The sequence below is a fragment of the Fukomys damarensis genome, unplaced genomic scaffold (assembly GCF_012274545.1).
Source record: "Fukomys damarensis isolate Sample0158 unplaced genomic scaffold, DMR_v1.0_HiC HiC_scaffold_17, whole genome shotgun sequence".
Lineage (NCBI taxonomy): Eukaryota > Metazoa > Chordata > Mammalia > Rodentia > Bathyergidae > Fukomys > Fukomys damarensis.
Window position 1 is genome coordinate 78,938,948 of NW_022900929.1, and position 22,497 is coordinate 78,961,444.

The 22,497-nt window shown below is 40.2% G+C and overlaps 1 protein-coding gene and 1 pseudogene across 4 annotated transcripts in view; both read left to right on the top strand.

Annotated features, from left to right (window-relative positions):
* Nucleotides 1-6: 6 nt before the first annotated feature.
* Ap4e1 (adaptor related protein complex 4 subunit epsilon 1) overlaps nt 7-22,497 on the top strand; it is a 55,180-nt gene continuing 32,689 nt past the window's right edge. For 2 of the 4 annotated variants that reach the window (XM_033765240.1, XM_033765241.1), the window contains exons 1-8: nt 50-68; nt 2,334-2,405; nt 6,097-6,220; nt 10,647-10,720; nt 12,035-12,156; nt 14,864-15,023; nt 16,525-16,691; nt 20,081-20,154. In XM_033765240.1, the coding sequence (XP_033621131.1) occupies nt 6,100-6,220; nt 10,647-10,720; nt 12,035-12,156; nt 14,864-15,023; nt 16,525-16,691; nt 20,081-20,154 (718 nt within the window). In that variant the 5' untranslated portion in view covers nt 50-68; nt 2,334-2,405; nt 6,097-6,099. Of the gene's footprint in view, nt 69-2,333; nt 2,406-6,096; nt 6,221-10,646; nt 10,721-12,034; nt 12,157-14,863; nt 15,024-16,524; nt 16,706-20,080; nt 20,155-22,497 lie in introns of those variants that run through there. The other 2 variants (XM_010638738.2, XM_033765242.1) reach the window with 2 other exon arrangements.
* Nucleotides 7,098-9,301, top strand: LOC104872627 (annotated as a pseudogene).

Below are 22,497 nucleotides of genomic sequence, written 5' to 3' on the forward strand. Positions count from 1 at the left end.
GGCGCCCTTCTCCTCGCGCCTGGGCGGCCTGGTCCGCGGCGTCACCGCCCTCACCTCCAAGCACGTAGGTGCGGGGCCGGGAGCGAGGTCGGGGCCGGGTGGGGACTCCTTTCCTTCCCTCGATCTGGAAGCGACCTCTTCCTGCCTGGACAGACCCGGGGAGGCCGGGTTTCCACCGACTCGCACTGATCTGCGGCAGATTTCTTGCCCCTTGCCCCTCCGTGTTTCCCAACGCTCGAGTGGACGAGCATATCTCATACTTGCTGTGTCCAGTGTGTGGAAACGCTCAGTTCGTGGGTGGTGGCAGGCATTGCTCACCTGCAGCTTCTTTCCCCACTCAGTTCCTCCCTCTCGGGGCCTGGAACAGCTGGACGCACGCATCTAGATGTTTCCTGCCAACCCAGCCTGCTGTGCACATCTCAGGGGAGTCCGAGGTTCTTAGGCAAGGGTTGAGCAAAGAAAAAGAACTTAAATAATCCCAGAGTGTAAAATTTGCTGAGTAAGTCTGCCTGAGATGGGCTTTGAAAGTGAGCTGTTCCAGGAGAAGTTAAGTTTCCCACAGACTTTTGGGAATTGCACGGTTTGTATGAAATGCTGTTTCAAAGTCTCAAGGAATTTATATCTTAAAAACACATAGTGTGCCATCATTTGTTCAATAGATACGGAGCGAGGTTGTGTGTTAGAACACATTTTGTTCTCCCGGAGAACTGACCGTCCATTTGAGGCTTCAATATAAGTGTCAGGAGAAAAGAAAAACAGTACGATAAAGGGTTGGAATGTTGTTGTAGGCTGATGTAAGGTAATGCCATGCTGGAGAGGGTTGGCCTGCTACACATTAGGAGTCATTATTCATGGAGTTAATGCTTTTTGTTTTTGTCCTTTGCTCATGTTTATGAGATACTGAATGGCATTTAAAAAAAATTTTTTTTGGCCCAGTGTGGAGGTGCACACCTGTAATACAAGCTACTTGGGAGACTGAGGCTAGAGGATTGAGAATTCCAGGCCAGCCTGGGCAACTTAGGGAGACCCTGTCTGAAGAGATAAAATAAAATAAAAAGCAAAAGCTGGTGATGTATCTCCATGGTAGAGGCCCTGGTTTCAGTTTCTAGTGGAAAAAAATCTGTATCTATATCTATATAGATACCGTCTAAATCTAATCTATGTCTGTATATAGATATAGGTATATTGCAGCGTATCCAAATGCAGCACTACTTTGCTAATAGTTCTTAATCAAGCATCTCATGAACATCTGCTGTCTTAGTCACTTTCCTGGTTATTGAGACTCAATACCTGACACCCACAATTTCAAGGAGGAGAAGGTTATTCAGGCTCACATTTTTAGTCCATAGTTGTTCAGCTCCAAGACAAGAAGGGCATAGTGAAGGGGCCTAGTGATCCACCTCTTCTGGACAAACCCCGTCTCCCAACAGCAGCTCCTCCACTATAGAGCCCTAGATTCAGTCACCTCCCAAAGACTCACGAGTCTTTGGGGGATATTTTATTTATTATTATAGAATGATGATGATGATGATGATGATGATTATTTTTTGAGACAAGGTCTTGTTATGTAGTCCAGGCTAGCTTTGAACTCATGGCGGTCCTGCCTTAGCCTCCCAAGTGTGTGATTACATGTGTGTGCCACCATTCCCAGCTGGGAACATTTTCGATCTGAACCATAATACCAGCTAATTCAGTGTATATTTAAAAGGTAACAATAAAAGGGCCAATGTTTAAGTGTTTAAGGAGATAAAATATAATGGAAATGCTGGGAATGACTACACTGGGATGTGTGTGAGAGAATCAGAGAGAAAGGGTGGGCTGTAGTGGGACATGCTTGTAACTCCAGCTACTTGAGGTGCTGAGGCAGGAGGATTGTAAATGTAAGGCCTGACTGGGCTACACTGTGATTTAAAGGCAGCCTGGATTATCTACCAAAACTCTGTCTCAAACAAATAAACAAACAAAGAAAGGAAGGAAACGCTTTGTTCGTTTGTGTCTACTTACCCTATTTTTCTATTCCGTGAAAACTTTTTAGTTCTAAGAAGAAGACATGGGACTCTTAACTTGGGCCAGAACATGGAGAATCTCTTTTTACTTTCCGCTTTTAATTTTTTAAAAGCATTTTTGTGGTGCGTAGTCTTTCAAGGGGCCAGTATCTGAGTGAAGAGAAGTGGATCGGTGGGTTAGTATGGAAATACTCTCTCTCCAGGGATGATTCTGATGGTTGGTGAGATGCAGATCTTCAGCACATAATATCTGTCTCTCTTAAAATAATGTTTCTTTTTAATTGAAAGTATTTTATTTTTCTCTTTTAAATATGTGCACTTTTTCAGGAAGAAGAGAAATTAATCCAGCAGGAACTGAATAGTCTGAAGGCAACTGTTTCTGCTCCTACTACAACACTGGTAAGTTTGCAGTTGGTGCCAATACATTTTTTTGTGTGTGTGTGTGTGTGTGTGTGTACCAGGGATTCAAACTTTGGACCTTGTGCTTTGAGGCAGGCAGTGGAACCGCTGAGCTAAATCCCTGGCCCGCTGCCAACACATTTGAATGTGAAATCTGGCCCGCTGTGACCGACACTGGCATCTAACTAATAGTTTCTCAAGTGTCTTGTAGTCCAGGTTGGCTGGAGGCGGTAGCAGACATTACCTTAGGTTTTTATTGTTGGGTGCTGCAGTGGACCAAATGAAGCTGATTATGTAGTGAGGACAAAGGTGACTGTAATCACACATATGTGACTGTGCACTCCTGGGACTCCAGTATACATCATCTTGTTTTAGTGTTGTATACTCTGAAATTTAACATAATGTACTCTTTCTGAAATTGATATGGATTTTATTTTTTGGGGGGAGGCTGAGGGATTGAACTCAGGGCTTCACGAATGCCAAACTCACACTATACCACTGAGCTACACCTCCGACCCTAAATTATAGATCTTTAATTTTAGTGCTATACCTTTTGGTGTGTAGGTTGGCTGGCAGGTAAAGTAATTGTTTTCTTGATGAGAAACTGAGTATATTGCACAGCAGTTAAAACAAGGCCAGTTGCATGTTTTTGAACTGGATAAAATTTGATTTTTTTTAAACAGCATTCATTCAGCAACTATTAATGAGTAGCCACTATTTGCAGGCTACAGTTGAATTAAGACTTGGGGTTTTGTTGTTGCTGTTTTTTTAATTCTAATGATTGTCCATTTTTATTTGGTACAATGTGATAATTCAGTACGTTTAAACAATGTGTAATGCCTTTTTTTCTTCGATGGTACTGGGGGTTGGATCCAGAGTGCTCTGGATTACATCTCCAGCCCTTTTTATTTTATTTAAGACAAAGTCTTGCTGAACTGCACAGGCTGGTCTTGAGCTTTGACATTCTTGCCTTAGCCTCTCAAGTTGCTTGGCTTACAGTGCCACACCACACCTGGCTTCCTTTTTTTTGAATGAAGTTTTCCCCAACCGACATTTAATGAGCATCATTTTAGTGAGTATGTTTTATGTCATGTGGGGGTGTTTTCGCTCCCCCTAATAAAAATACCAAGGTGATCATTTTGCATGCCTACATGATCAGCAACATGAACAATATTTGTAAAGCCTGAGAGAATGTATATATTTTCTTTTATGGTCATAATTTGTAGACCAATTAAAACTCAAGGCATCAGTCTTCTGTCTCTGTGTGTGTTAGCATATGTGTGTTTGTGCATATAGTTGTAGGTACTCGTACAAAATTTTTGTACTTCATGGTATTAGATAGAAATGTTAAAAATAAATGGTTTCATTCTTTCATTCATTCATTCATTTGTGTTTTGAGATGCCCAGGCTGGGCTCTTGTGACCACCCACCCCCGACTCAGCCTGTCAGAATGATGGGATTATAGCTGTGCACCAGCACATAGTTCCGTGTTTTGTTAGATTTCTATTTTCTGTAATTGAGATCACTAGATATACTTTTTCTTTTCTTTTTTCCAGTGTTGGGATGAGGGCCTTCTTCACGCCTTCAGTACAACACTCTGCTACTGAACTGCACCTCAGCCGTACAGTTTTCCTTGCAGCAAGGCCTAAACCTGGCGTTGGTTATAACTAAGATTAATAGGTAGAAGGTAGGGAGACAGGGCTTGGAAGAACGATTATGTGATAATCATGGCCCTCCATCTCTGGGCATCCCTCCTAGAGTTGTGGAAAGTGACTTTTAAAGGTACGAACACTTTTAGAAAAACTAAGGAGAATTACTACATTGAGGAATGGAACTTTTCTCTAAAAATGAGAGAATAATAATGTATGCAGTAATTTTACTTGAAGCTCAGAATGACTTTCGGAGAACTCTGAGATAATGTTTTAAATCCAGATTGAAACTTAATGGCTTCCATGAACAGTTATCTCTCTGATTGACACAGAAGCCTTTGAAGAGGGGGTAGTCTTTCTTGGTATTTAGTAGTCTTTTTTTGTGGTGCTAGGAATTGAATTCAGGGCCTTGCACAAGCTAAGCAGGTACTCTGAGCTATCTCCCCAGCTCCAGTATTTAGTAATTTTAATTAATGTGTTAATTAACTTTTCTTGCTTTAAGCACAAGTGACCTCAATTGAGTGTCATTCTACAATTTTCTATGGTGTCTTTTCAAGCTCTGTATTTACACACATGTGCACACACATGCACCTGTGCAATATTAAACATTACTATGCTCACTTTAAAATAATTTTACTATTACTATTAAATTGTAAGATGCTCTCTTTTTGGTACCGGGGATCGAATTTGGGCCCTTGTGCTTGCGAGGCAGGTGGCGGAATCACTGAGCTAAATCCCCGGCCCTAACGGCTTATATATTATAAGCACTTTTGATTTAATAATCCTGTAATGTACTAAATAATTAATTTTTAAATATTGAAAGTCTGAGCTTTTCTCTAACTTGCATCTTTTTTATTTTGGACTAAAATTTGCTATAAATACTGAGAATGCAGTTGTACAGATACAACAAATTTATATCATTTAAAAAATTTTAGCTTGTCTTGCACGTATTAAAAGGCCCCACTAAGAAATTAAATATCACCAGAGTGGCTATACTTTTAATGAAACCGCGCCCCTGAGTTGATGACAATTGAAAGGACACTTAGGCTGGGGTGGAGCTCCGTGATAGAGTGCTTGCCTAGATTCGTGAGGCCCTGGATTCTACCCCCAACATCGCAGAAACAAGGAAAAGGAGACAAAGAAAGAAAGTCAAGTTGTGCACAATTTTTCTGTGACTACTGAAGGTTGATTGGCCCAACCTCAAGTTCATTTAAAAAGAAGCATCTACAAGGCAGACCGTTACATATGTGTAGCATAATATTTCTGAAGAAGGTCCAGGTGCCATATTATTTATTTTTGTTTGTTTGAGATGGGGTCTTGTTGTGTGTGTTTGTTTGTTTGTTTGTGTTTTTTTGTTTTTTGAGACAGGGTCTCACTATGTAGTTGAAACTGACGTGGAACTCACTTTGTAGCCCAGGCTGGTCTTGAACTCACGGCAATCCTCCTGCCTCAGCCTCCCGAGTGCTAGGATTACATGTGTGCACCACCACAACCTGGCTATGGGGTCTTGTTGTGGTGTTCAGACTCACATGATCCTCCTGCCTCAGTCTGCCAAGTGCTGGGGCTCCTGGTGCATACCTTGCCTACAATTTGATTTTAAATGTGAAAAATATTTTTATTACAGAAATTATTGCCAACTTGTGAGAATTTTGTGAATATTGTCATTTGGCAAAATATATTTCACTTGTATGTAATTTTAGAAGCCAAATAAGATTACTGTGGATGAAACTTTGTATGAGGACCACATGTATCACATTGTAACAGTTTTATACTATGGGCACATAGAATTAGAAATAGGTAAATTGATTTATTTTCATTACCACCAAAATATTTTAAATAATTTTACCAAAGTTAATACTATTGGTAATTAAGATTGGAAGCAACTTTTACTTAAATAGTCTGATATTGGGTGACTAATTTATAATATATATTTTTCTCCTCAGTGCCAGAATTAAAGGATTCTCCTGTTAAATCACAACACATACTATTAAAAAAAATCAGAACATTCTGTTTTTATTGTGACTGGGTATTTTGTTTTCTAGAAAATGATGAAGGAATGTATGGTGAGACTTATATATTGTGAAATGCTTGGATATGATGCTTCCTTTGGCTATATACATGCAATCAAGCTAGCCCAACAAGGAAACCTCTTAGAAAAAAGAGTAGGTATGTACTGTACGTGTTTATGTGTTTAAGATTTTCATGTTTTAATATTGTCTTTAAAGTTCCAGTTGCTGTATAAGATGAATGATGGTGCTGGGCATGGTGGTGCACACCTGTAATCCAAGTCCTTGGGAGGCTGAGGCAGGAGGATCGCTGTGAGTTCAAGGCCAGCGTATTCTATATAGCGAGACCTTATCTCAAAAAAAGCAAAGGGAAAAAAAAAAAAAAAAAAAAAAAAAAAAAAAAGATGAATGATGGCAAAATAGAGTCTGTTTTTAGAACTCTGCATTATAATTTCTAAACCTTTAGAAGGTTATACTTCAGAAATCCAAAGACTATAAATGAAACTACTTTTCCTGAATTATGTTAGCATTTTGGAGTTATAGAAAAGATGAAAAATGTCCTGCTCTTGTGATGATGGTTAGATGATTACATGTATTTGTCAAAACATATTAACTATATCCTTAAAATTAGTGAATTTTCTTGTATGTAAATTATACCTGAATAAACCTGATTTTAAGAAGTCTTAATTCATCAGCTTAATGGTCAGAAATGTTAATAAGATAATAAACTGACTAGAGTAATTTTAAATAGCCTGTTCTTGCTTTCACAAATGTTAGCTATGAGGATCAGCAGTATCTTTTAAAAATTTTTCTCTATGGTCATCTATAGGCTATTAGGAAGAAATTTTCTCAAGAACTTTAGCGTTCTGTTTTGCAAAGATTCAGCTTTTTTGTTTTTCTTTTTTTGGTACCAGGGATCGAACTTCAGCCCTTATGCTTGTGAGACAGGCGGCAGAACCCCTGAGCCAAATCCCCGGCCCTAAAGGTTCAGCTTTGTACAGAATCCTCAGAGGGAAGCACTTTAGAATGGTGCGAGGATGGCAGTGTTCATCATGTGTCAGAGAGCGGAGCAGGGGGACGGAGTCTTGGTAAAGATTTTGAGACTTCCTGCGCACAGTATTCCACTTGATCTCACTTCACCCAGAATACTCTGGTCTTTTAGATTTCTTTTCTCCAAGAGGAATGTCCTCTGGTACCCTGCTTCCCCTTTCCATGTTCCAGGTCAAACGTTGGCTCTTCTGAGGTCGCTCAGATGACTATCTACATTTTAGCTTCTGGACTAATTCTAACATCCCTAAAGGCAGGATTTTTTTTTTTTTTGAGGCGTTAAAGTAGTCTTTATTAGTAATTTACTTTTAAAAAATTTTGACTTCTCAGGAAAGTGTGGAATTTTTCTACCAGTGCTTTGTTTTACATAGACTTAAAAAGGCCTTTCCTGTCATATTCAGTTTGAATATAGTTTGAAGTTCATCTCAGGAAGAGTTTTCGTGTGTTTGAAGTCTTTCTAATCATGCTGTTCTGAAAGGTTGTATATGGAGTATTTTTCTGTTATTTTCTTTCCTAAGAAGGAAAAGCTCAAAAGGAGCTTGCAACCAGAGTTGAGAATTTTGGGAAAAGTGAAGGCCAACTTCACTATCTTGCACAAATGATATACTACATAGATTCTTCTGTAGTTGTTTTGACATCTCATAATTTTATGTAGTACTGTAATTTTCATTGGGTGGATGTACCATAATTTTTTTCAACCTGGTCCCTGTTATTGGTGGGCATATAGATGGTATTTGATATTTTTGCTCTTATGACTACTGTGGTGACATTGTACACATATTTTTTCATAGTTACGGGACTTAATGAGTTCCCAGAACCATTTTTATTGACATTCTTGATCTTGTCAACTGGAGCACATGTATCTGTAGGCATCACATAATCTGGATGTGTGCTCTCGAGTAGAAGTCACTTTTAAGGTAGCATTTAAACCTCACTCTGTCTTTGCTCTGGTGCTGTTGCCTCCTCTCTCTCCCAGGGTTTCCCGGTCCGGCGTGGTACTTCTCGTGGTGGAGAATGCCGCCTTGGTTTTCTGTGTGAATATTGTTGAAGAAGTACAATTCAGTACCTGTTAAGTCAGGTGTGATATTAAGGGATTTATTTTGTGAGACCCTACTGATTTTCATTTAAAAAGTGAGAAAATGAGGCAGCTGCTGCTCTCTTAGACAGAAGCTATCTTTCCCTCAGTATTTCCTTCGCTTAACCTCATTGTTCCTAAAATTCATTCTTTGATTTTAGAGAACACAAAGTCAGCATATTAGATGTCTAACAAACTATCTGTTTAACTTTGCAAGTGCTGCCACAAAAAAGATAACTGAATCAATCATTGAAACAGCACAGACGATAAAAAAATAGAAGACATCATTGATAAGACAATTACAGGAGACGCTCAGAAGGAGCAGAAGATACTTGTGGAGGATCGGCGTACCGACAGTCTGAAGCAGCTGTGCCGCTGTGGGTTGAGTCAGGACTAGGAGGCCATTCAACAGCGAATCCTGGCCGCCTCAGCTGACAGCAGGAACTTCCTTCTTGACCCTCCAGCTGCAGTGCCGTTTGATCAGATGTACCCTGGTCGTGCTGCGAGCGTGTGAGCTGCTGAGCCAGTTGCACTTCGCTGTGCTTCCCAAACTTGGGAAGAAGGAGGAGATCTGGAGGAGCTGCTTCTACTGCGTGACCTTCATCGAGAAGTCGGCCCAGCTCATGGCCCTGGTGTTAGCAGTAGGTCGTGGGCAAGGAGAAGAGCAGCCCCACGGGCTCCAACTCGCCCAGCTCATGGCCCTGGTGTTAGCAGTAGGTCGTGGGCAAGGAGAAGAGCAGCCCCACGGGCTCCAACTCGCTGCCGACAGTCAGTACGGCCCCAAGCGCCACCTGTCACGATCAGATCTCCGCTTAAAATTCTAGGGGCTGAGGAAGGAATTTGCACAAGCCCCGGCGTTTCTGAATTCGGCAGTGATGCCTTCAGTGCCTGCAAGTTAAATAGGGAAGGCTTAAGGACAGAAATGAAGCAACTTGTGCTGGACAACAAGGAAGAGGAGACAGCTGTGCTAGAAGAGGATTCTCCTGATTGGGAAAAAGATCTGCAGCAGGCGCTTGCTTCAGGGGTGTGAGGGGGTCACATTTGGAGGAGCAGGATGAGCACTGGATGTGGAAACAGAAAAAGTTCTTCGGGGAGAAAACTAGCTATCTCTTGCAGTAGATGAATAACCCTTGCCATCCTGCGGACTGATGAAATTCTAGATGTTGACACTCACTGAATCAAGGCACATTCTGTTTTTCCAAGCTGAAACTTGACTCTTCTACTTTAAAAAAAAGCATATAGAACAGTTATTGTAATAATCACAAAAGGGATGTTTTATGTAACATTTCCTTAATATAAATCCCATTAGAGTTGTTCTTTTTTGGCAATAGAGATATTTTTGACACAAAAACGCAGGTAAAGTTTTTAGAGTTATGTTTTCCACAGGATCAAAAATATCAGTTCTTCCTTGGTTACTGTTCTGTAAATATTTGTGCTCCTCACTGCATCGTTGTTGGTAATGAATGTTAAGGTTCATACTGGGTAGATTACTATTACGATGACCAAATCACCAAAGAATTTAAGAGAAGGCACTTTCAGAACTGTTTTCTTGCTGTCTGTCTGACAAATGTTTTTATTTATTTGGTACTGGGGATCAAACTCGGGACCTTGCGCTTGTGAGGCAGGTGGTGGCACCGCTGAGCTCAATCCCCAGCCCTAATAAATGTTATTGTCAGTCTGAGAGGCAACAAGAAAAGGGCTGGATTACATGTGCATGGCATTTGTCATGGTATTAATATATTTCATCCTAAAATGTGCCTTTACAGGTTTTAATATTATTCACATAGAAATGCTTATTTAAGCCCACGAGTCTATTCAGTGTGGTAGATAGTTTTTCTTTGCTCAACGGCTGTTGTTATTCTTTTAATAGTGCGTCTTCAAATTGAGAAATTCGGTATTGTGTGTGGCTTAAGGTACATTTACATCATGTAGACTGGTATTAGGCAGCTCCCACCATAACACAACAACCAGTACTGACTTAACTGTAGTAACTATGAGAGTTTGGGAATACTTATGTGTTCGTCAGGTAGAGAACATTTTGATCAATGATATGGAGATTTGCACAGGAACTAGAAGGCACATCTTAATGTTTTTACAGGGCTTTAACTTGGTATGCATCTTGTGAAATACATAATTTTTTATTTTTAGAAAGGGTCCACTATGTAGCCCAGGTTGGCCTCACACTCCTGGCGATCCTCCTGGCTCAGCCTCCTGAGTGCTGGGGTTACAGGTGTACACTGCCACATCCAGCCCTGAAATACATAATTCTGAGAAATTTCAGGATGAAGAACACCTGAAATCTTCCTTAGCAGTTTTTTAATCTCATATTTTACAACTTGTTTTTATGTTTTCCTGAAACTGATGTATTTTGACACTGAAGACTTTTGGAACAGATTATCTAACTTCTTGGGAAAAGTTTCTTTTTGGTAGGTAGTAATAAGACTTTCCTCCTTAATTTTTGTAGGTTATCTGGCTGTGTCTTTATTTCTCCATGAAAGTCACGAATTGTTGCTTCTCCTGGTGAATACGGTGGTAAAGGTACGATGTTGGGCGTTGGTTAACATGAAGTCCGGAATGACTGCTGCGGGCAACTGATGTTTCTCTCTGATCATAATGAGTTAGATAATTGTGGAAGTAGGTGGGTTACCAAGTGGTCCAAGAAGCTCTTGTAGATCTGTGTCGTCAAGTGGGACTCGCAGAGCTGTGAGGGTGGTGGGAGGCCCTGCTTCCGCTGATGATATCATTACTTAATTAAAACACCCAAGTTGGAATTACAGCCCAGATTGCCAGGCACTTTCCACACTGCTGTTTTTGTCTTTCCGATCTTTCTCAAGAGACAGAGATATAAACTGAATAACTGACCTCTTTAAAATACAAAAAGTCATTGTAAATGGATATAGGATATAATCGAGTAATTGAATTGTAATAAAAATAATCCGCACTCTCAAAATTTTGTCCTACTAAACTTCTAATAGGATTAAAAAATGAAGTATAATTGTTGAGCTTTTTCTTGTTTATCTTGTAGGTTGTATCAATACACGAGAGACTATGTGTGTAGTATTTTCTGAATTTTAAAATATATATTAAAGGTACTAGTGGTTTAACTTTTTTCAAACCTTAAAAATATTCTGAAGTACTATTAGAATGCATACATGAGTGTATGTGAACATAAGCAGTCTATTGCATGACTTCTAGAATTACTTTCAAATTTCCGCTTGTTGTTAAGAAAAATTTATAAAATTTTTTTTGTTAATTTGTTTTTTGATACAGGGTTTCATTCTGTAATTCAGGCTGGCCTTGAACTCACTGTGTTGCCCAGGCTGGCCTTGTACTTATGGCCATCTTCCTGCCTCAGCCTCGAGTGCTGGGATTACAGGCATGCGCCGTCATGCCAACCTATAAAATTGGTTTTTCATTGGCTTGGAAAATTTTCTTTTTTTTGTTTGTTGGTTTATATTTCTGTGAGACAGGTTCTCACTATATAGTTCAGGCTGGCCTTGAACTCAGTATGTAGCCCAGGCTGGCTGAAATGCATGGCAGTCCTCTTGCCTCAGCCTCCTGAGTGCTAGGATTAAAGGCACACATCGCCATTCCCTGTTGGTTTGGAAAATTTAAAGTATATGGGAAAGAGACGACTGTGGCCAGCATCAAAATGAAAGTTTCCTTTGGTATCAGTTGCTTTTTGTTAAGGGAAATGAGAACAATAGGGATGTTCCTCTAAAGAGTGACATAAATCCGAATGTACAGATTAATACAGAATCACTAAGTACGTGGGACCCTCACATTGTCGAGTTTGCTTTCCCTAGTTTCAGAATGTACACTGAATATCTTCTTTGCTAATGATTGTGTCAGGATCTTCAGAGCACTAACCTGGTAGAAGCTTGTATGGCACTTACTGTTGTCAGCCAGATTTTCCCTCGAGAGATGATCCCAGCTGTTCTCCCACTAATAGAAGATAAACTCCAACATTCTAAGTAAGTAAACTCTTTCCAAGTATTTCATAACAGAGACAGACTAGAAAATTTCTAGACTTTTAACTTAGTGCTACCAGAATTGAGCATATTCTTTTTGTTTGTTTGTTTTTTGTTAAAAAGACAGGGTCTCACTATGTAGTTGAGACTGACCTGGAACTCACTATGTAGCCCAGGCTGGTCTTGAACTCACAGTGATCCTCCTGCCTCAGCCTCCCAAGTGCTGGGATTACAAGCGTGCGCCACCATGCCCGGCTGAGCATATTCTTTGTCTACCTGATATAGTATAGGAATCCCCGATAGAATTGTTCTTATTTTTATGAGGGTTTAGAAAATGTCAGGCAGCTTTTTAGTTAAACTGAGAGACAGTGAGGCTCAGAGTCTGGAATCCGTGGCTTTTCTCCCAATTTTACCACTAATGAGCATTGGTTCTTTTTTTTTTTTTTTTTTTTTTTTTTTATTGTCTGTGGTGGGGTTGGTTGGAGCTTTTTGGTTCTCCCAAAATTGTTTTTTTGAGAGTAAAGTAAAATAATAGAAAATAAAGATGGTTTAGTTGCTGTGAATGTGAAGCTTCCATGTACAAGAAAGGTGCTTTTTATATAGAAAACACGATGTTCAAATTCTAATTCACAGCAGAGTACTTCCAAGTGAACATTGGCTTGTAGTATTTTGCTGATCTGCCCTTGTAAGATTCCTAACACTCTACTGCTGGTCAACTTAATACACACTTTAACCATGCTTGTAATTTATTTTAACACAGCTCTTTTTAGTAAAAAGTTTGTAGTCATTTTCCTTTGTGATTACGTACACTGTGTCAGTTATACGTACGTTCTTGATGAAGAGTTTTTTGTCACACAACATTTCTGTATTTCATACTCTGCTTGAAGTCAGTATTTTTAATGTTCTAGATTGTAAAATGTTGTCTTAATAGCTTGCATTCTTTTAGAAATTTTTGACCTTGAATTGCCTTAGCTAAAACGATACTGTTTACCAAGAATGACAGAATAACTTTTAGGTTTTTCTAGACATTTCATCATGTTTTATATGTCAGATCTGTTTAGAACAGAGGGTGATTATAGGCAATTAATTATTGAAAATAAAATGGTAGCTTTCTGTGGGTATTGTAGGTTGATCTGATTGCAGCAGCAGCATATTTCCATGTAGTTCCTCCTTCCCACCTCTCTTCGGTGTGACCATGCTTAACCATTTGTATGAAATCGCTCTGAGAATTAAAAGGCCTCTTTTCAATTTCTTTCCTTTTTCTTTTTGCTTTTTGGTGTTTTGAAACAGGGTCTCACTATGTAGTTGAGACTGATCTGGAACTCACTATGTAGCCCAGGATGGTCTTGAACTCACAATGATCCTCCTGCCTCAGCCTCCCAAGTGCTGGGATTACAGGCATGCGCCACCATGCCAGGCCTGTATTCCTTTCTTTAGGAACTCTCCACTTTCTCCCAAAGTTAATACTGGTTAACGCCCAAAGATAATTACATTGGTAGGTAGTTTACAATTACCAAGATGTTAATTCTATGCAAGTCTATTGCTAATCTGCTTTTCTTTTTATGTGAAAAGAATTTGCCATCACGGCATAGTTTGCTTAGTAGTGAGTTGTCTGTTAATGGAATTTCGTAGAAGCCGGGTAACTATTCCTTTGAATTTTATAAAAGCTTTTATTCTTTGTTGTTGTTGTTTTTCTTTAAAAGCTGTTCTTTAGTAGAACATCAGGTATTGCATTGAAGACCTTGATTTTTAGATTGTATGATTTTGGTAAAAGAAATCTTATTACGGAATCCTAAAATAAATAGTTCACTTCTGTGTTGTTTACTGTTGTTTTGAGCATTGTCAGACTGGTCTTCAAATATGTACAGGTATGTAGAAATATGTACAGATATGTGCAGCTATGTAGAAATAAGCATGAGAGAATAACAAGAAATACAGTTCCTTGAAAGCCTGTGTCAAGAATATAGAACAGAGAGCTGAGCATGGTGACACATGCCTGTGATCCCAGCTACTCAGGAGGCTGAGGCAGGAGGATTTTGAGTTAGGGGTCAGCCAATGTCGTTTGACTCTGTCTAAAAAAATTGTTTTAGGAAAGCGGGGAATGGGAGTTTAGCTAGTAGACTGCCCGGCCTGTGGAATGCTCTGACTTTGTACCCAATACTGAAAAGAAAAAAAAAAAAGTGAAAGATAGCATCCCTTTGTTCTTGCTTCATATACTTTGAGGTTTTAAAACAGACCAGGCAAAGGGAGGCGTAGCTTCACCTTATTCTGCGCGTCTCTTCATCTCCAGAGTATTTCGGCTGTGCTTTCCTATCATAACAATATTTTCATACTCTTAAGAGATTGTTTAATGTTACTAGCTAAAGCTACCTGTTAATGCTTTAAACTTACTTGGTGCTTTCCCAGTTTCTAGCGATGAAATTTTTAAAAATGGAATTAGGAAACTAAGAAATTTGTTTATCTTGTTTTAAATTTCAAAAGTAAATACTTGCATGGTATTCAAAAATTCCATAAGTAGAGATCTTACCCCTACAGATAACTACTTTTTATAGCTTAATATGTTAGAATAAAGAAGTTAATATTAAATATGTCATATTCTCTGTCTCTTTTTTTTTTTTTGATTAAGGTTATAGCTGACCATTTTAAATCATCTGGCCTGTAATCTTCAAACCTAATGCCTAGAGATTTAGGTTTCATTTTTTGTCCTTAGGGAGATTATACGAAGAAAAGCTGTGCTGGCACTGTACAAATTCCATCTCATCGCTCCTAACCAAGTGCAGCACATCCACATTAAGTTTCGGAAAGCGCTTTGTGACAGAGACGTGGGGGTCATGGCTGCTTCTCTGCACATATACCTTAGGATGATTAAGGTAAGGTAGAAACTGCGGCAGGTATTTCTCCAAATACCATGAGAAATATAATTACAGGATTAAATTGCAGTAAATGCTTCATTAACATTTGATGCTGTTATTATTGATTTTCTAATAGTAAGTTTTGTAAGTTGTTGATTATATGAGCTAAAGGCGTGTTACACAATTAGAGTTTTTAAAATGCCTGTCTTCTCATGTATCCAAAGAAATACAGAAAATGGCAGTTCTAGAAGGGAGAGTTAAGTCGGCAGTTTTGTGCTTGTTCAAACAGCGATTCTCTTACATAGCTGCCTGGTTTGCATAATAACTCGTAGAACAGGGGGGATCACACCAGGTGTGCACTGCAGTGCTGGCTCCATCTGTCCAGACTGTGACAGATGAGGAAAGAGGGTCAGATGGTACAGTCAAAATTTCCTCTAAATGTTGATGGTGGCTTTATACCAATTCATTTTCAGTGTATTGTGTGAAACCTTTTCGAAAATTTGTCTTTGTGCCGGGCGTGGTGGCTCATGCCTGTAATCCCAGCACTCGGGAGGCTGAGGCAGGAGGATCACTGTGAGTTCGAGACCAGCCTGGGCTACATAGTGAGTTCTAGGTCAGTCTCAACTACATAGTGAGACCCTGTCTCAAAAAACAAACAAACAAAAGTTTGTCTTTGTGAGTAATTTCATAAACACTAACAAAATGAAATATGCCGTTGAACTATGAAGCTTAGGAAGCAAAGCTTGTCGTCTCTTTTAGCCAGTACGTTCCAAAATAGTATGGTTATATAAAATCTTATTTTCCCCTTTAACATTTTACTAAAATTTGAAAGTCTGGTTATTTCTCTTCTAAAAATCTGCCCTTGATGCATGATAAAAATGACAGTGAAGAATCTAATGTACATTTTAGGGAGGATATATCTAATTTTCCTAGTCCAAGAGATTAGTCAGATAGATAATCAAGGCCCTCTCACTCAGAAATAGAAATGTATTTACATACTATCTGGGTAATTAATTCTTGACTGACAGCTCACTGATTTGGGGGCTTTGAGCATTTACGAAGTATTGGCTGTGCTCCTCACCCGGGAATGAATTTAACTCATTTACTTTGTGCACAGAGTGCAGAGATTGTGAACAAGCCTTGGTTTTCATCCAAAGGAATGGCATTACTGCCCCCTTCCACTTTGCCAATTCTTTTTAGTTTTTGCTTTAATTACTAATATTGGCTATTAAGCATTGTAAGATGTAATTATAAGAACTTTTGAAATGTGATTAAACTGTAGGAAAAAATAGGGAGTAGGAGGCATTTCTGGAGATGAATCAGCTTTTGGACTGGGTAGCCAGAGGAGTTTCATCATGGAAGAAATGATATATACTGAACACGGTTTTGTTAAATGGGATACAAACTTGGCATGTTTTAAGTTACTGGGTTCTATATGGCATTTCAACTAGGTGTATTTAATATTTGAGAAAACATTATATTCACAGAAAGTTGCTTTTTTTTTTTTTTGTGCATGTAGGAGAATTCGTCTGGATATAAAGACCTGACTGGGAGTTTTGTAACAATCTTAAAGCAAGTAGTTGGAGGAAAGCTCCCAGTAGATTTCAATTACCACAGCGTGCCAGCACCATGGTTACAAATTCAGCTCTTAAGAATACTAGGACTTCTAGGAAAAGACGACCAAAGGTAAACCATTCTAAGTAAGTTAGCTGTGTGCCTGTGGTAGCCTCAGGCTGTAGTCACCCAGAAGTCCAAGATGAACCAGATCCTCCCGGGCTTTGCTGGCTTAAGAGTGTTAAGGAGACTGGGAGAGAAGTGTGTGATTTTTCTCGGGTTGCTGGGGATCATCCTGTGCCTCTTGACCAGGCTCCCCACCGTGAGGCTTTCTTCATGTCCTCTAGAAGTTGGGATGCTTTCTGCAAAGGGCCAGCAAGTGATTGCCTGAAGCTTTGTGGGCCCCACATGGTCTGTTGTAGCCCTCAGCTCTGCCCTGGCTTTGGAAAGTAGCTGTGGAGAGTATGTAAGTGAGTGAGCATGGCTGTGTTGCGGAAAAACTTTACGGACACGAAACTTAAATTTCATAGTCTTCATGTGTCCTGAAATGGTGCCCTTTTGATTTTTTTCCCAACCATTAAAAAATGTCAAAGTGACTCTTGGCCTGCACTGTCCAAAAGCATGGGCCTGGCCAGGTGGCTGCAGGCTCTCTGGTTGCTTGTGCATGCCTCACTTTTGAATCTGTTTACCTTGGATCACTTTTTGTTGTTGTTGTTTTTTGGCGGGGTACAGGGGATCGAACTCGGGATCTTGTGCTTGCGAGGCAGGCGGTGGAACCACTGAGCCAAATCCCTGGCCTACCTTGGATCACTCTTAGTCCATGAGTGATGCTAGACATTTTAGAATATCTTCCCAAGCATACGTATGTTTTGTAACTGTAAATTTTGCCATGCCTTTTCGAACTTACAAACTTCTGTGGTCCCTAGACCATTCTCATGTACCCTTGTTCCCTGCTGCTCGACCGACAGCTATTCACACTCACTTCCTCACTCTCCTGCGTGCACGTGCACATACTTCTGTTTTTCCTGAACTGTGCGTGAGCAAGATCAATGACATTTTATTTGAGAGCAGGGGCCTTGGCTGGTGCTCCCGATGTGTTTCTGTCTCAGGAAAGCCTTTGTTCATCAGTGTGCCAGCAGTACGGATGTGGCTCCCTTTCGTGCAGCAGAGCACTTGTATATTCTGACCCATTAGCCTCACCTTGCAGCGGACCGTCCTCCCCCTGTTGCCCTAGAAAGGCTTCCCGTTGAGCACCTGGTCAGTGCTAAGTGGACCTTGTCACTTTGTGGTACTGCGTTAAGTGTTTTGATTTTGTTTTTTCAATGTTTACAAAGCTCAACCCCTGCTGGAAGCCTGGAGTGAAAGGAGGGGTGGAGCAGAAACACATTAGAAATGTTTGTCTTCGTTATGCTTTATTTATTTGTTTATTTTTGGTACTGGGGATTGAACTCAGGACCTTGTGCTTGCGAGGCAGGTGGCAGAACCACTGAGCTAAATCCCCGGTCCTACTATGTTTTGTTTTCTGGACCGCCAGCCAGTCCTCATATGGAACTGTAGGTCAAGGCCATTGGCATTCTTTTTTAAAACCACTAATTTCATATTAGTGTGCGTTATACCTTATTTGTTTAAAAAAGACTTACTGCCATAAGTTGCATTTGCTCACTAAATTCAGGAAGCATTATCTTCCCTCCTTCCCGGGTGGCTGGAGGATGCAGACGGAGAGGCACGGGGAGAGCGCCCTTCAGAGTGCTGAGTGCTAACGTGGCCTTGGTTGAGTGCATGAGGGCTGGACCCCTGTGCATGTCACAGGTCACCAGGGCGCTTTTTCCTTTGCTGCCCCAACTCTAATGAGGTTTTATGTCCCCAGGAGCCTTAACATCAGAAGGCATGATTAGCTCAGTGTGGCAAAGTAAAAATTGCACTGACGCATTTAACTGGAAGACAAATTCCCAGAAAAGCCTTTTCTCACCTTGCTTCACAGTCTCTTGTGTTTCTAGCGTTACGCTTCTCAGGTTATTAGCATTTGGCTCATTCTTGTCCACAAATGCGTCCACCTTTCCTGTGGTTAATTACGACCCTTGGGCCAGACAGTGGCTTTTGAAATTGAGGAACCACAGAATAATCTAGGCTGAGCGTTACCAGACTTTGGGGGAAGGACTGGCAGTGTCTGCTCTTGTGGAAGAGATGCTACATGATAAAATGAGAGATTGTAGAGTACAGTTCTGGATTCTTATTTGTGGATTTGTACATCAGCCAAGACAGAATGCAAGTAAACACACTTAGGATTACATTTTTTAGGCCGGGCTTGGTGGCGCATGCCTGTAATCCCAAGCACTCCGGAGGCTGAGGCAGGAGGATCGCTGTGAGTTTGAGACCAGCCTGGGCTATATAGTGAGTTCCAGGTCAGTCTCAACTACATAGTGAGACCCTGTCTCAAAAAACAAAACAAAACGAACAAACAAACAAAAAGATTAAATTTTTTAGCTCATTTTGGGAAAGGTGAAATTTTTCGGAAAGAGATAACATGTTCCTGTTATCTAATTTATATGGCCCCAGATTATTTTGGAATTTTTATTTTACAGCCTGGTTTCTCTCTAAGACCATTGTGTGTAACCTGTGTTGCTGTTTGATTTTTTTTTTCCCATTAGAGCTTTTTGAATTTGTAAAAGACACAGAAATCTGAGAAGCAGTATTATTGACCTCTTAGAGAAGAATTTTAGAGGCTTGGGGAGGCAGAGTGCGAGAGTTCCGTGAACACTGCATTGTTTATAAACACCATCTGTCTGAGCCCAGTTACCATATCTACTGTAATTAGGGACAGAAAGACATATAAGTGGTAGAAATCTGTGACTTTCACATGTACATAATTGTGTGTGTGTGTGTGTGTGTACACTTTTTTATTTTGGTGGCACTGAGTTAATCCAGGCTTCAGCACTAAGCCATATAGCCAGCCCTTTTTAAATTTATCTTTTGAGACATGAGCCCCAGACAGGGCCTAAACTTGGCAGTCCTCTTATCTCAGCCTCCTAAGTGCTGGATGTACCACCACAGCTGGCTTCTCTATTTTGATAAGTGAAAACTAAGTTTCTCACTGAAGAACTTAGTTGCTGTATAGGGAAAGACTAGTATTTGAATATCTTTAAAACAAATTGATTAATAACAGTATACTGTCTAGAGTAATTTGGGTATGTGAAGTATTACTGTAATAACAGGTAGAACTATTTTGTTGCAGAGAAAATGGTAAGAGATAGTGTGTTCAGTCAATAACCTGGTTTGTAAATGTGGACCAGGTAAGAGCTGCTTGACGTGTGTGTGTGTTTTCTTTGATAGACAGGAAGTTCAGTTCATGAAAAGAGCAAATGAAATCTTTTGGACATGAGATTTGTATAACTTCGTAAATTGAATTTCTTTTACTTCTCTTCTGTAGATCCTCAGTTTTAAAGAGAGAGAAGTTTGAAAAAGTGTGTTATATTGGGTTAAAATACTATAATTCCACTGCAAATAAAATATCTTTTAAACAGGACAAGTGAACTAATGTATGATGTTCTTGATGAATCCTTACGAAGAGCTGAGTTAAATCACAATGTCACTTATGGTAGGTAACATGTACGTGCTACAACAATGACTAATGCTGTTTTTAGTATTGAAGCTAAACCTGTGTTAAAGTACGTAAATTCCAGTAGAATTTGATGCATAATTTTAAGATGATTCTTTGGGTTAATGTAAGGCACTGTATAATAGTAGTAGTTTGAAATTGTGTCATTTTCTAAGTGACCTAAATTCATTTTTATAATTGTTACTTCATTGAAAACATCGATCAAGTATCTCATTGACTGTGAAGATTACTCAGTAAGTTTACTTCACACTTTGTAAAATTTCCATTTGAAGACAGTTTTTAAATCGGTCAGCCCCTGTCAAGTTTCTGTTATCTGTCAGGCCCTGCACTGGATGCTTGGAATATAGCTGTAAATAATACAGTGCTATCATTGAGCTCACAGAGCAGAGGCATCATGCATGTTACACAGGAATTACGGTGCGGTGGAAGGAGGTGGCAGATAGTTTTAGGTGAGGGGAGAACACGGGCGGCTTTCCTCAAAAGTGGTATTTAAGAAGACATCTTGTGGCCTGGGGATGTAGCTCAGCTGTGTGGCGCCTGCCTGGCACACGCAAGGTCCTGAGCTCGATTCCTGGTACCCAAAAAAAGACGTCTTGTGACCTGGCTGGGTCCAAGGGTCCCCGGGTTGAGAAAAGGACCCTAACCACCCTGTAGAGTAAGCTTGCAGGCCTCCTGACTCCCACGGTGGAAGAAAGATTCCCAGGAGAGCCAGGGTGCCCATCCTCACGATGCGTGGCTCCTGGCACTGTGTGTGTGCGTGTAGGAGGCCCACGAGGAGGCTGCCATTCCCCCGATGGCTTCGGGAAGGCCAACCGAGAAGCCTGGTGTCATGGTGTCACGTGCACAGGGCAGGAGTGAGTAGGCCTCTCTCTGCTGGGAGAAGCAGCTGGTAGGGGCCCTGGCTTAGCCACTGATCAAGAGGACAGGGTCGGCGGAGGGAGCCATCCCTTCCACCCACGTGAGCCAGAGTCCCTCCCCTCGGCGTGAGAGGGACGGAGGGAGAACGGGGCTTCCAACGCCCTGTGGCAGGGCTCGACTTAAGTTCATTCTGAGGAACCTCATAACCCAGATGTCAGTGGTAAAACTAGATCCACGAATGTTAGAACATAATTTTTTTTTTTTTTTTTTTTTTTTTTTTGTGGTACCAGGGATGAACTCTGGTCCTTGTACTTGCAAGGCAGAGGCAGCAGAACTACTGAGCTAAATCCTCAGCCCAGAACATAATTAATTTTTAATCAAGTGATTTTTATTTGGTACTTGAATTAGGACTTGGGTTGCTATGGAACAGGGAACAGAGTTCTGTGTTGTGTTTCTGAGATTAGAAATGCTCAGAGGCACTGGTGTTTTAACCACCTGCAGAGAAGAACAGCAGAATGGCTGCTCTTTGAATTGTGGCCTCCACTTAGGTATTTGTAGAGCTGGAGAATAGAGAGACTGAACTTTTAAGTAGGCAAATAATTTAAAAATCCATTACATTTTCAACTAAATTTTGCCTAGGGATACAAACAGGTATTATTTCTGAATTATTAATTTTTCCTATATTAGCATCCCAGAAATAATGTGAGTATAAACATACAGATTTAATTAATTAATTATTTTGTGTTTTGAGACAGAGCCTCGCTATATAGTTCAAGCTGGCCTTGAACTCGCTATGTACCCCAGGCTGGGCTTGAACTCACAGTGGTCCTCCTGCCTCAGCCTCATGTGTGCTGGGATTCCAGTCGTGTGCCACCATGCCTAGTAAACTATAGATTTTAGATGGGTAATGACAATTTTTTCTTAGTAAAATAAGTTTGATACCAGGGGAACTTTGATGGCAGGAGACTGCAGATAAAAATGTCAGTAATGGACATTTAGAAATGGGAGGAAAGGAGCTAAAGGTGTAGGGAAGGTGTGATACGTAGGGGAAGAACAAAAAGGGAAAAGAAAAAAATGTGAGAGAATGAAAAGATGAAAATAAAGTGTTTGTAGATGGGGAGGGGAGGAGGGGGTGAAGGGAGGGCAGAGGTAAGGGGAAAAAAATGAGAATCAAGACTTGCCATGTAAAGGTACATGATCCCAACAATGAATGTAACTGTACTGTATCCCTAAATGTACCAATAAACTCAATAAAAAAAAAATAAAGAAAAACAAAAATATGGAAACTACAAAAAAGAAAAGAAAATCCAATGTTTATTCCTTATACCAATGAGCATTAAGCAGCCACTTCCTATATTGCACTCAGTTGAAGAACAAAAATGGAGAGCATTACAGTAGGCATCAATAAAAGAAACCTGATCATAAAGTTGTTCTTGTAAAATAATCCAGTACAAGATACATACT